General features: G+C 44.4%; 1 protein-coding gene across 1 annotated transcript in view; it reads left to right on the forward strand.

The window, feature by feature from the left end:
- The window catches only part of grk6 (G protein-coupled receptor kinase 6), a 32,316-nt gene that overhangs the window by 13,300 nt on the left and 6,100 nt on the right, over positions 1–12,916 (forward strand). The window contains exons 3-10 of the mRNA XM_017492207.3: positions 6,827–6,939; positions 9,675–9,752; positions 10,047–10,147; positions 10,249–10,341; positions 10,820–10,883; positions 11,349–11,489; positions 12,490–12,680; positions 12,784–12,821. Of these exons, the coding sequence (XP_017347696.1) occupies positions 6,827–6,939; positions 9,675–9,752; positions 10,047–10,147; positions 10,249–10,341; positions 10,820–10,883; positions 11,349–11,489; positions 12,490–12,680; positions 12,784–12,821 (819 nt within the window). The remainder of the gene's footprint in view (positions 1–6,826; positions 6,940–9,674; positions 9,753–10,046; positions 10,148–10,248; positions 10,342–10,819; positions 10,884–11,348; positions 11,490–12,489; positions 12,681–12,783; positions 12,822–12,916) is intronic.

Genomic DNA, 12,916 nt, shown 5'->3' on the forward strand with positions numbered 1-12,916 from the left:
AGGAATTGTTTTTTTCTTGTTTTCGGGGAGGTGTCCATCACAAACAAAACAAAACCAGCGATGATCGCACAGCGTTCTTTCAGTTCCGTCATCCAATCCGGAGTTTCCTGCCTAGTTTATACAGGATTCCGATCGGACGGACGGAGAGGTGGAAATCGGGATTTAATATTTAATCCATTGCAATGAATGGGAATTCCTTCGACACCATAATGCGTGAGAATTATTCAACCCGTGCCGTAATAAACATTTCTGGCATGCAGGCTACGACTAATACTTCGGAAATGATGAAATAATTCCACGCGAAACGGATACTTCCTGGTGTATAAGTCAAGTAGTGTTTATTAATAAAGTAGAACATGAACAGTGAACCGTACTTGTTGGTGTTGGGACTCTGGGCGAAAAACAAATGAAGGAGCAGTGTACTGCAAAGAAGCAGAGAATATGGCCTAAGGGGGGTTAAAAAGTTCCTATTAAAGATAAATCTCAATCATATGATTTCCTGCGAGTCGGAGTCTAATTTGTCTCGATGGCAGTATAATCAGTAGATGGGGTTTAGATGTGTATCAGTCCACGGCGAGCCGCCCAGAAGTCTGCTCTCTCTCTCTCTCTCTCCCTCCCTCTCTCTCTCTCTCTCTCTCTCTCTCTCTCTCCAAACCTTGCTCCTTCACTGCGGAACAAAAATAAATAAAAAAAAAGTGTCTGTTTGTGTGAATTTAAAATGAATCGAGAGTACTGATGTAGAAGATGAAAGACCAAAAGTTCATTTGGCTATGAAAGACTTTTCAGAGTTTGACTCATCAGGTCGGCTCCGCCCGTGCAGCCGTTTCTACCCGCGTAAAGCGAAATATATTGTCACAGGAAGCAGGAAGCGAAAACCACTTTTAAAGTGCGTGTCACTTTAAGAAGCGCGCAAGCCCTCGTCGTGTTTGTTCAGTTCGGCGTAGCGTGATTTCGGATGAGTAGGAAGTCGATTTTTTTTTTCTGTCCTGTTCTGATCTCATACCACGGCGTCGTCGGATTCCGGAAAAACCTGAAAACCGGCCAGACGCCGGCCCGGATTCCGTACGTAGACGTCACTACGGTAACGGCTCGTTCGCGGGGACACGAGTCTGAAACGTTTCGCAGACCGATCTAAAAACGTGCCGTTATTTAACAGATAAGACGGTGGACGTGGCGACGCGGTTCGTTCAAGCGTTTGTTCGAGGAGTCTCCAGCGTCGGCGCTTTGTAACAGCCAGGAGAACAGGAAGTCGAATTCGTCAACGGAAACGTCCGCCCGTTCGCGAATAAATAAATAGAGAAACGTCGGTCAGTCGCTGAGGTGTCGGAGGGTGTGACGTTATAAGAAAAGAATCCACTTCGGAAGCGGTGACAGTAACTCCGAATCGCACCGCTGCATCGTGGATTATTTTTTTCCCCCCTTTCGCGCCACACCTGGTCGTGTTTTGTTTCGTACGTATATATATATATATATAGATACATATATATATATATATTTCCATTTAGCGGCGAAATTCAGATTAAAAAACAAAGAATTTTATTACGTCCCTCGCTCTCTCGAAGAATTCATATTTAGTTACCGCGTAATTAATAGCATTTACTGAAAAGTGCCTGAGGACGAATACGTCCAACGCGTAATAACGACGCGGCGTTCGTATCATTTTCATCATAAAGCCATAAACAGAGTGCTCCTGTTATTATTATTGTTATTATTATTATTATTATTTCCCCCCTATCACGTATGTCTTATGAATATCTTCTACACAATGGGCGCTTTGTTACTGACGGGTAGGAGTGGAGACTTTTCCTTCAGGATACGAGTGTCTGTAATTAGCCCAACCAGGGCGTGCAGTTCAGCTCTATCTAGGAGGGTTTATATTGCACGCCAAAGGGAGCAGAGCTGCAACGTGACGCCTCTTATTTATTTATTTATTTTATTTATTTTTTTTTTACTGCGAGCACCGAAACAAGCTATAAATAAAATTCTGTAGTAGTTTTATTTGACGCTCCTGAATAAAGATTTTTTTTTCTCCATGAAAGGCCCGACTGTTGATTAAAACAGTGGTTTTTATATCCTCGTCTTCAGAATGGATGAGTGACTTTGTCCTTGTTTGAGCCTGTGTAGCGTGTTCTTCCTGTGTGGCATAACGCGAGGAAATTCCTGATAAGTTTTGTGTAATAAATGGACCCGGTCAGCAGTTTTGCCCATTAATGGGTTTTCCTTTGTCCTGTTTACGCTGGCTGACACACTTCCTCCTTCTACTCCTTTGGCACTATTGTAAATTAAGATTAACCTTCGTCAGCGTGGAAAGAAAGCTTTTTCTGAAGAAACCCTCCTCACACGCCAGTATTTATAGAAATATTATCGTACATTAGTAAGAACGAGATGTTTGGGAACTCTTTCGGTCGATTCCGGCGGAACACGGGTCCTCAGACCTTTCTCCAGTGAAGGACCGTGGTGTTGAAATTTTTTATTTTTTTTTATTGCCTTTAGATATAAACAAGCTGAAACAAGCCAAGCACACGTGTCATAGGAACGAGAGGCACAGATGAGATCGTTTATATCCAGTGGTGAAATGACGTTCGGTATCGGTAGGTCGAAGCGGAAGCAGAATCATAACAGGGCATCTTGACATAACCGGACATTGACAGAACATTTATACGGGGGGAAACCCATCCGCAGGTTCAGGGACAAAGCCACTGACACCACCTGAACCCCCGAGACCTTGCTAATTTCACGGACTGTCTCGGCCCAAGACATTTGAAGTTGGGGGCAAGATTAGAAACAGTGAGCGAGTCTGTCTGTGGGCGAGTCTGTGAGTCAGTCAGTCAGTAAGTCAGTCATTAAGCCAGTGAGTCAGTTATTAAGTCTGTGAGTCAGTAAGTCAGTCATTAAGTCAGTGAGTCAGTTATTAAGTCTGTGAGTCAGTAAGTCAGTCATTAAGTCAGTAAGTCTGTGAGTCAGTGAGTCATTAAGTTAGTTATTATGTCAGTCGTTACGTCTGTGAGACAGTAAGTTAGTCATTAAGTCAGTCATTGAGTCAGTAAGTCAGTCATTAAGCCAGTGAGTCAGTTATTAAGTCTGTGGGTCAGTAAGTCAGTCATTAGGTCAGTAAGTCTGTGAGTCAGTAAGTTAGTCATTAAGTTAGTTATTATGTCAGTCATTACGTCTGTGAGTCAGTAAGTTAGTCATTAAGTCAGTCTTTGAGTCAGTAAGTCAGTCATTAAGCCAGTGAGTCAGTATGTCTGTGAGTCAGTAGGTTAGTCATTAAGTCAGTGAGTCAGTCATTAAGTCAGTGGGTCAGTAAGTTAGTCAGTGAGACAGTCAATAAGTCAGTCATTAAGTCAGTGAGCCAGTACGTCTGTGAGTCAGTAAATCAGTCATTAAGACAGTGAGTCAGTTATTAAGTCTGTGAGTCAGTAAGTCAGTCATTAAGTCAGTAAGTCTGAGTCAGTAAGTGAGTCATTAAGTTAGTTATTATGTCAGTCGTTACGTCTGTGAGACAGTAAGTTAGTCATTAAGTCAGTCATTGAGTCAGTAAATCAGTCATTAAGACAGTGAGTCAGTTATTAAGTCTGTGAGTCAGTAAGTCAGTCATTAGGTCAGTAAGTCTGTGAGTCAGTAAGTTAGTCATTAAGTTAGTTATTATGTCAGTCGTTACGTCTGTGAGACAGTAAGTTAGTCATTAAGTCAGTCATTGAGTCAGTAAGTCAGTCATTAAGCCAGTGAGTCAGTTATTAAGTCTGTGAGTCAGTAAGTCAGTCATTAGGTCAGTAAGTCTGTGAGTCAGTAAGTTAGTCATTAAGTTAGTTATTATGTCAGTCATTACGTCTGTGAGTCAGTGAGTCAGTAAGTTAGTCATTAAGTCAGTCATTGAGTCAGTAAGTCAGTCATTAAGCCAGTGAGTCAGTATGTCTGTGAGTCAGTATGTCTGTGAGTCAGTAGGTTAGTCATTAAGTCAGTGAGTCAGTCATTAAGTCAGTGAGTCAGTAAGTTAGTCAGTGAGACAGTCAATAAGTCAGTCATTAAGTCAGTGAGCCAGTACGTCTGTGAGTCAGTAAATCAGTCATTAAGACAGTGAGTCAGTAAGTTAGTCATTAAGTCAGTCAGTGCGTCAGTTAGTCAGTGAGTCAGTAAGTTAGTCATTAATTCAGTTATTAAGTCTGCGAGTCAGTTAGTCAGTGATTCAGTACAGTGAGTCAGTAAGTTAGTCATTAAGTCAGTCATTAAGTTAGTGAGTCAGTACGTCTGTGAGTCAGTAGGTCTGTGAGTCAGTAAGTCAATCATTAAGACAGTGAGTCAGTAAGTTAGTCATTAATTCAGTCAGTGAGTCAGTTAGTCAGTGAGTCAGTAAGTTAGTTATTAATTCAGTCAGTGAGTCAGTTAGTCAGTGATTCAGTACAGTGAGTCAGTAAGTTAGTCATTAAGTCAGTCATTAAGTTAGTGAGTCAGTACATCTGTGAGTCAGTAGGTCTGTGAGTCAGTAAGTCAGTCATTAAGACAGTGAGTCAGTAAGTTAGTTATTAATTCAGTCAGTGAGTCAGTTAGTCAGTGAGTCAGTAAGTTAGTCATTAAGTCAGTCATTAAGTCTGCGAGTCAGTTAGTGAGTGATTCAGTATGTTAGTCATTAAGTCAGTCATTAAGTCTGCGAGTCAGTTAGTGAGTGATTCAGTAAGTTAGTCATTAAGTCAGTCATTAAGTCTGCGAGTCAGTTAGTGAGTGATTCAGTATGTTAGTCATTAAGTCAGTCATTAAGTCAGTGAGTCAGTTAGTCAGTGAGTCAGTAAGTTAGTCATTAATTCAGTCATTAAGTCAGTAAATCAGTGAGTCATCAAGACTGAGTCGGTAAGTCAGTAAGTCAACAAGTCAGTAAATACTGTCTCACGCTGTATGTAATTGACCCCTACAGTACAGATTCATTTACAAACAAACGATTCCAAAAATCTTTTTGAATATTTTATATATTACAGTATGTTGCCATTTTTAATCAAACTGTCTCTAGATTCCAGTTGACATTATTGATAATAGCAGTAATCTTTTGGGGTTGTGGTTTACACCCCTGTAACAAAAGTAGAAGCACAGCCTTAGAAAACGACGTCCTTAAAGTCACATTTGATCAGACTTTAATGGGTGAACCCTGGTTATTTAATCCAGACGTTTTGCTGAACAAATCCGGAAACGTTCAGCTTCCACATTTAAAGACAAAAAAAAAAAAAAAAAAAGCAGAATAGCGTGTGCCAATATGAATTTTTTTTTTATGCCTAATGTTTCTCCACGGGTTATGATTAGAGACGGCGCCGATCCGATATCCAGGATCCGTATCTGGGCCGATACCAAGAAAGACGGGTAAAAAAGAATGATCCTATAACGCCTGGGAAAGCTGTGTGAAAGCTGTTTGTTTTAAATTCATTTATTTCTCATTTCTGTTCATTCTTTCCTTCATTTCCACACAGCCGCTCCCGTCCCGTCGTTCTTAAGAACCATCGCATCTCCTCCAGGCACAAACACGACTAACTGTTGACCTTTTAGCATCTGATATGAACAGATTAGATTTCCGCTCGTCGAGCCGTAATAGGCCCTCGGCTTCCACGCAAGGGCCCAAGGGCCTTCAGTCAATGTGGCTGTTGTATACGCCGACTGTTAACGAGCCTCCAATTTGTCTTCATGGCATCAGGTCCCCCCCCCCCACACTCCTCCCCCACCCCCACCCCCTCTCTCTGTCCAGATTTGATTTTAGCATCACATGGTCAGACGGAGAGTCAGAGCGGGTCAGGACTCACTTTAAACGTAATCATTAAGGTTTAAACGGTATATATTTCCGAGAAATCCGTCACGGTCGTCCGGATCCGCCCGTCAGGTAGACGTACCGTCTGGGTAGATCCGTCTCCGTCTTTGAGAACCCGATCTACTTTCGAACAGATTCCCACCAAAGAACCTTTTTTTGTAAATAAAGAAAAGCGACGCTTTGCATCCTGGCGTTTGACGTTCGACGCGGGCCGTGAAGTGGCGGAGGGGAGAGGGGGGTGGCGGGTGGGAATAAATTAATAAATAAATAAGTAGATTGCACCTGTAGATGTTCTAGCTGAGCAGGAAGGGCTCGAGAGCTTTCGACATATTTATGCAGCGCTGCTATCAATACCAGCCTCCCACACACGGCCGCTTGAGCTGATGTAGGCGCGCACACATTCCCATTTGCCTCGGTAAAACCCTGGAACCTTTCACTGTCCACCTGAGCAGCGCATGCAAATCCGCCCCCAGCCCCCCCCCCCCCCCCCCCCCCAATTCCCTGCATGCCGCTCTTACCGTACGGACCGCCAGCGTAGCTCCGAGCTCGGTGTCAAAGTGTGTACTCGCGAGTGCCCTTTTTACAGAACCGCCTGCGTTCTGTAAAAAACAAAAAAAACCAACCTTTTAAAAAAAAACAAAACATTGAGACGCAGGTGCTAGTATTCATGGCCATGCATTTGTTGCGTAAAACGAGCAAATGTCACGCTCGGAGACGGCCTGCGGTAGGATGTTGATGTTGATGTTGGTGATGCTCGCGATGGTTTTTGCGTTGTTGTTTTTTTTTTTGTTTTGTTTTGTTTTTTCCATCGGAGTCTAGTAATGGTCGTGTCCCTGAGGTTTCTTTTACAGGCAGAGAGAGGAGGAAGAGAGGAGAGTGCTATTGATTTTTATCGTGTTCATCGACTGGCTGCAATGATATTTACTCATTTGCTTTGCGCATCTGTGTACGCCACCGTAATGTGTGTGTGTGTGTGTGTGTTATTAAGCCTCCCTTTTAACATGCTTACTCATCGATTCCCATCACGTGTCACTTCCACAGAAAAAGACTACAACAGCCTGTGCGAGAGGCAGCCGATCGGGCGCACGCTCTTCCGCCAGTTCTGCGACACCCGGCCGGAGCTGAGGCGCTGCGTCAAGTTTCTGGATGCTGTGGTAAGACCCTGACCGCCGGTTTAGATCGTGGAACGGGAGGCATGTCCGTGTTCCCATGAAGCCCTTAATAGTCCAGAAGCGACGGTCTTAAACAAATCTTCATCTTTCCGTGCCTCGTTACACAACTTTCCATAAACAGGACCGTGCACGTCCCATGGCGCATACACAGCACAAAGCTGACCGCAGGAGCACGGTTTCAAGCGTAAAATAAAACACCGAGACAACCAAGCTCCGCTTGTATCGCGTAGTCAGGCCTATCTCAGATCGAGTCCGTTAGCATTACTAGTGGTCAGATAGCTAGATAAATTGTCTTAGCATTTCCTGCTGGAAAAACGAAACAAACAATGGAAACCAATATAGAAGTTGTAATGAGAATCGTATTGGTTTTAATGGAAACTCTAATGGTCTAATCTGTGGGTCTCTACTAGTAATTTGTTGCCTTCTATTGGTGGCATGTTATGACTGGTGGATACCATTAAGGACCTGTAATGGATACAGTTTTAATGGTTGGATGATGGTTTGTAATGGTATTTGTAGTGGAAACCATTAGGATTTCTGCAATGGTTTCTTTTGTTTTTTGGGGGGGTTTTTTCAGCAGGGTTGTTATGTATTGGTAGTCTGTATAACATTCTGTTTAAATATATTTATGTGTGTGTGTGTGTGTGTGTGTGTAGGTAAATTAGGCTTTATATAGAGGTAATAAAAGCTGTTCGGTGTGCTTGTTTTCTTTAAAAAAAAAAAAAAAAAAACATTTGTGATGTGCCGTCTGTCACCATAATGTAAACACTGTGTAAAAAACCTCTGACTAAAAATAGGGCCGGGCGATATATCGATGTGATGTCGATATCGTGATAAATGATTACGCGATACACTTTTCTGAGATATCGTTGGTATGGAGATGTATTTTTTTTTTTTAAACGTTTTTTTTATAATCACAGATCAAATGGTACTGAACGGATGCCGCCGATTTGACGTGTTTTTTTTTTTTTTTTTTAAACGTAATCTTCTTTGTCTTCGTAGGCATTGACGAAACATATCGTCAACCTCATTTTAACGTTTGTTTGTTTGTTTTGCAGACAGTTTTTTTTTTTTCGGTTTGCTCTGACGTGAGCGCTAACAGGAACTCACGGATGTTCCGTTAAAGAAAGAAAAAAAGCGTGACGTTAATACGTTTTAAAAGATTGTTAGCCGGTCGCTGTGCTATAAGACCGTAACAGGAATAGTAACAGGTTTCGCGTCAGGCCGTGTCACGCCACTGGTGTGAATTCTAACCATAAATATAGTACCACCACATGCCTGAAACGTGTCATCGTCACGCTGCCCAGCCCCGAGCGAGAGCTGAAACTCGTCCGAGTCTCCCGAGCTACATCCGTATATAAATATTATCTTTTTACCCGCAAGCTTCCACCCACACAGACAAACCACAACCATCGCTATTCACTCATTTCCAACGTAGCTGCCAGCTTGCGATAAGAAACCATGTTAGCTGTGATGGTAAAGTGTTAAGGACGATGAAACGTGTCTTCACGTGGAGGGGCTTTCCAAGTGTATAAGTATCGACCCGTTAAGCAAGAGCCACGTGCGTGTTAGTCCGACACCGAAGCTCTTCGGTGTCAGATCTTCTGTCTGAGTGTAGCACTGAGTCCGGTTGATCTGATTTGATCTAATCAGAGCTGGAATGAAGAGTCTGCGCTCTGGGTGTCCTGTAGATCTGCTTGAGCTCAGAAGTCTGGCTGTGTTGTGGTCGAGCGGTGCGCGGAGTTCTCGTCTGTAGTCGGTGGGAGAGGAAGTCGTGACGCCACGTCGACATTTTGTGCAGGAAATGCAAAAAAAAAAAAAGATATTACATCGTGATACCGGAAGACGTTTCTACCAGACGTGAACGAGGATGTATAGGTTTGCCGAGAAACAGGTTTTCATACATAAAAAAAAATTGTAGCGTCAAGTCAGATGTTTCCATTCTGTGATTGTTAAAAAAAATTTTTTTAAAAAGTACAAAAATCACTTTAAAAATCGAGTTTTGAGATCGGATCCGGACGGGAGGCGGAAGTGCAAAATCGATTGGCTGTGTGAGTGGGAGGGGCTTTCTCTTTCTCAATCCCAACAACACTAGCCAATCACAGTCTGTCAGCGTCCGTGTCCGCCCCTCCAGGATTCGCGATCGGAGAAACGAACGCCAAATCAAGGAAACTCCGGAATATTCCGAGGAGCGTGCGATTTTTCTGAATTCCCCCCCCCCGCAGATTTTCGCAGATCGGGGCCGGGACGCGTCACGTCACGTCATCACGACACGATCGGCCAAAGCCGTCTCCGATTCCAGTGCGTCGAACACGAGTACGGCTAAAAGGTATCGCTTAGCAACAGACGACATCACCGAAAGACCGCGCAAAACAATTCCGTACCGTTGCGATTTCGCCGATTCGAGTGGTTTTCTGCAAAGACGCGGAAAAAATTCTTTTTGGCCACGGCGATCACTGATCGTTTGACGGACTGATAGCATGGATGTGTTACACTTCTTCGTTACAACTTTATAACCGCAAAAGACGTTTTTGGATCCTTATTTTATTATTTCTCATTTTTAAACTTTTTTTAAGCATAACTTAAGTTATAAGTTCTTATTATAAGTTCTCGATGTTCTGGTTAGCTCATTAACCGAAGGTGTTTCTGGCACATGGCACATTTCCGCTTCTCTTGTGTAATATTGACCCGATTTTGTCTTTTCGTCTCGTTTGTAGGCGGAGTATGAAGTAACCCCAGACGAGAAGAGGAAGGTGTGCGGACAGGAGCTCCTCGAAAAGTATTTAAATCCAAAGGTATTTCTTTGAGTCCGGTCAACTTTGACTTAAACCGTTCGCCGAGACGACACGTCTTCACGGGGATAGGAATGTCTAACCGGTTTGAATTGTGGGGACGTTTGGCCGGTCCCCGTGAGAACATTTTTTTTTAATTTTACTTATAAAACTAAAAGAGGTTAAGCTTGGGGTTCGATGTGGATTTAGACGTAAGGTTCATTAGCGGCGTTCATAATTGTCGATGGGCGGTCCTCATGAGTAAGACGAACGTGTTCGCGTGTATGTGTGTGTGTGTGTGTGTGTGTGTGTGTGCAGTCAGAGGACCACGTCCCCGAGGTGGCGGAGGAGATGGTGTCTAAATGCGCCGAGTGCCTGGAACAGGATGCGTGTAAAGAGCTTTTCATGGAGTGCACCAAGTGAGTCTGCGTTACAAGACTATATCTGCACGTATTTGTTAGTTGATATGACATATTTCTTCATTTTCCTTTGTGTGTGTGTGTGTGTGTGTGTGCTGTAGACTGATCCATGACTACCTGAGCGTGGCCCCTTTCGCCGACTACCTCGACAGCATCTTCTTCAACCGCTTCCTACAGTGGAAATGGCTCGAGAGGTACGACCGCGCCCCGCAGCTTCGTCCGGCTAGCCGTAGCGGATTCCTCAAACGCTCGCGAAAAGTCGCGTTTAAACCCAATTCCCCCACGCCCGCCCACGTCCTCCGTCTGGTGGGAACACCGCGCGACGGAAACGACGTGACGTCGAATCCTTCTACTCTTCCCGGGAAGCTCGGGATAATCCCTCCGGGTGCCGAGGTTTATTTACGAAGCCCGGCGCTCATGCAGACCAGATGTGAACCCCCCGGACCCGGCTGTTTGTTTACGGAAAGAAAATAAAGGCTCGAGAGGAGGAAAAAGAAGAGAGAGAGAAAAAAAAAAAGCGCCAGCCTGCGTCAAAGTCATTCAAAAAGAATAAACAAATCGAATGGATATGAAAAATCCCCGTCGTGATCTTTACACTCGGTGTTTATAAAGCGTGTATTTTGATACCGATAGCTGTGATGGTAGTGATGTCTTTCTTTCTCTCTTTAACAGACAGCCAGTTACAAAAAACACATTCCGACAGTACAGGGTATTGGGAAAGGGCGGCTTCGGCGAGGTAAGTTTCATTTCTCTGTTTCGACAGATGTGAAAAGTGTACGTATATAGGAGTGTACTGTATATCTCACACGTAAATAAAGCGCATGTAGAAGTCTTCATACACGCCGAAGAAATACCTCTGATGTTCTGTAAGCAATAGCTCGTCGTACGATAATACCACAGGACCGTTTTACTTACTCGATTGTCTTCTCGTCTAGGATATAGAGAGATCTATATCCTAGACGTGTCCTAGCGCATAATAAACCGAGCGGGCCTACGTGGAAAGGTTTACTTCCACGCCGCGCTTAGCCGTGAGCGGTGTCCTGTGCCGCCGCGCTTCCGTGCCGACTTTGTTCAAAGAACTCCGACGGACATCGAACGACTTTGACGATGACCACGAAAGAGCGATTTCTTGTACAAGAAGCTTTCCCGAAGCACACGGGACCGTTCATCCGCTTCCCTCTCCGTTTCTCCCGTACTCCAGGTCTGCGCGTGCCAGGTGCGGGCGACGGGGAAGATGTACGCCTGTAAGAAGCTGGAAAAGAAACGGATCAAAAAGAGGAAAGGCGAGTCCATGGCCCTGAACGAGAAGCAGATTCTCGAAAAAGTCAACAGTCGGTTCGTCGTAAGTATTTTTTTTTAGTTCTTTTTTTTTGTTGTTTTTGTTTTTGTTTTTTTTTTGGATTCGACCACAGACTTGGTTCACGTGAGGTTCACGAGCGTCCGTTATCTTGTTTGCATCTCGCGTCGCGACTGCGGCGGCTATGGGAAATAAATAAATAAATCACCCCGAGAACGAAACACCGCCTCGTTTCGTCCATCTCGGCATTTCGGAGTCCTTGAATCGGACCTTTTATGACCGGTCCAGGCGTTTAACCGTGTTAATATGTTCGTTATAACGCGTGGAAAGTATTTCCATACGCTATCGTGGGACGTGTTCTCATCTTTTTGAATGATTTACGTTTTATTTAAAGGTTTTTGTCCCTTTTCCAGAACTTGACAGATAATAAGACCGGATAACGTCACCCCCCCCCCCCCCCCCCCCCCCCCCGTGAACAGATCCGATAAGGGGTTAAAGAAAAAGGAAAGTAATAAAAACGTAAAGAAGAATAAAATCCTCCTGACCGTCACGCCCGTACGCGGTTCTTCCCCCCAAAGATCTATACTTTATAATATATAGCATTACGATCTCCCTAAGAACTAAGAATCCCAAACGCTGTTCCAGCATGACGACGCGTCTGTGACACGGCGTGTGAAGGTTGGAAGAAGGTAGAAGAACTCGAGCGTCCTGCACAGAGCCCCGATCTCCAGTTCAGGGGATGAACCGGAACTAGGAGGAGGCGAGATTAGCCGTGCTGACTGGGTGGGAGGGGCATACTGTCTCTCCCTTGTCAATCATAGCGACACTAGCCAATCGTTCGGGTTCTGTGAGCTCGTGTATGTGGACGAGGGCAGGTAGTACTTTGGAAAAAGGTCTCAGAAGACGCACGCGTTCACGCTAATCTTCCCCGGTCGGTCGTCGCCGTATGACGGTTGTATGGGCGGTGGGTGGGAAATCAGAAGACGACCAAGTCAGGGCGAAAACGTTGAACCCGCACTGATAACCGTGCTGTTTTCTTACCAAGGTGAGTCTGGCGTACGCCTACGAGACGAAAGACGCGCTGTGCTTGGTTCTCACGCTGATGAACGGAGGAGATCTGAAGTTTCACATCTACCACATGGGGGAGGCGGGGTTCGACGAGAAGAGAGCGGTGTTCTACGCCGCCGAGATCTGTTGCGGCCTGGAGGACCTGCACAGAGAGAGGATAGTCTACAGGTCAGCCGCGTCCGTGTCCGTGCCGTCCGTTCAAACTCGCGGGGGGGGGGGATATATTCTAACCTCGCTCTTTTTTATCTTCCTCTTTTCTTTTTCTCCTCAGGGATTTGAAACCGGAAAACATACTGCTGGATGACCATGGTAAATCTTTCTCTGTTTCATACAAAACAAAAACGACAACCAATAAAAAAACAAAACATTTCTGCATCTATTTATATTAATATTTATATACTTGG

Source organism: Ictalurus punctatus, chromosome 18, assembly GCF_001660625.3.
Source record: "Ictalurus punctatus breed USDA103 chromosome 18, Coco_2.0, whole genome shotgun sequence".
In the NCBI taxonomy this organism is placed as follows: domain Eukaryota; kingdom Metazoa; phylum Chordata; class Actinopteri; order Siluriformes; family Ictaluridae; genus Ictalurus; species Ictalurus punctatus.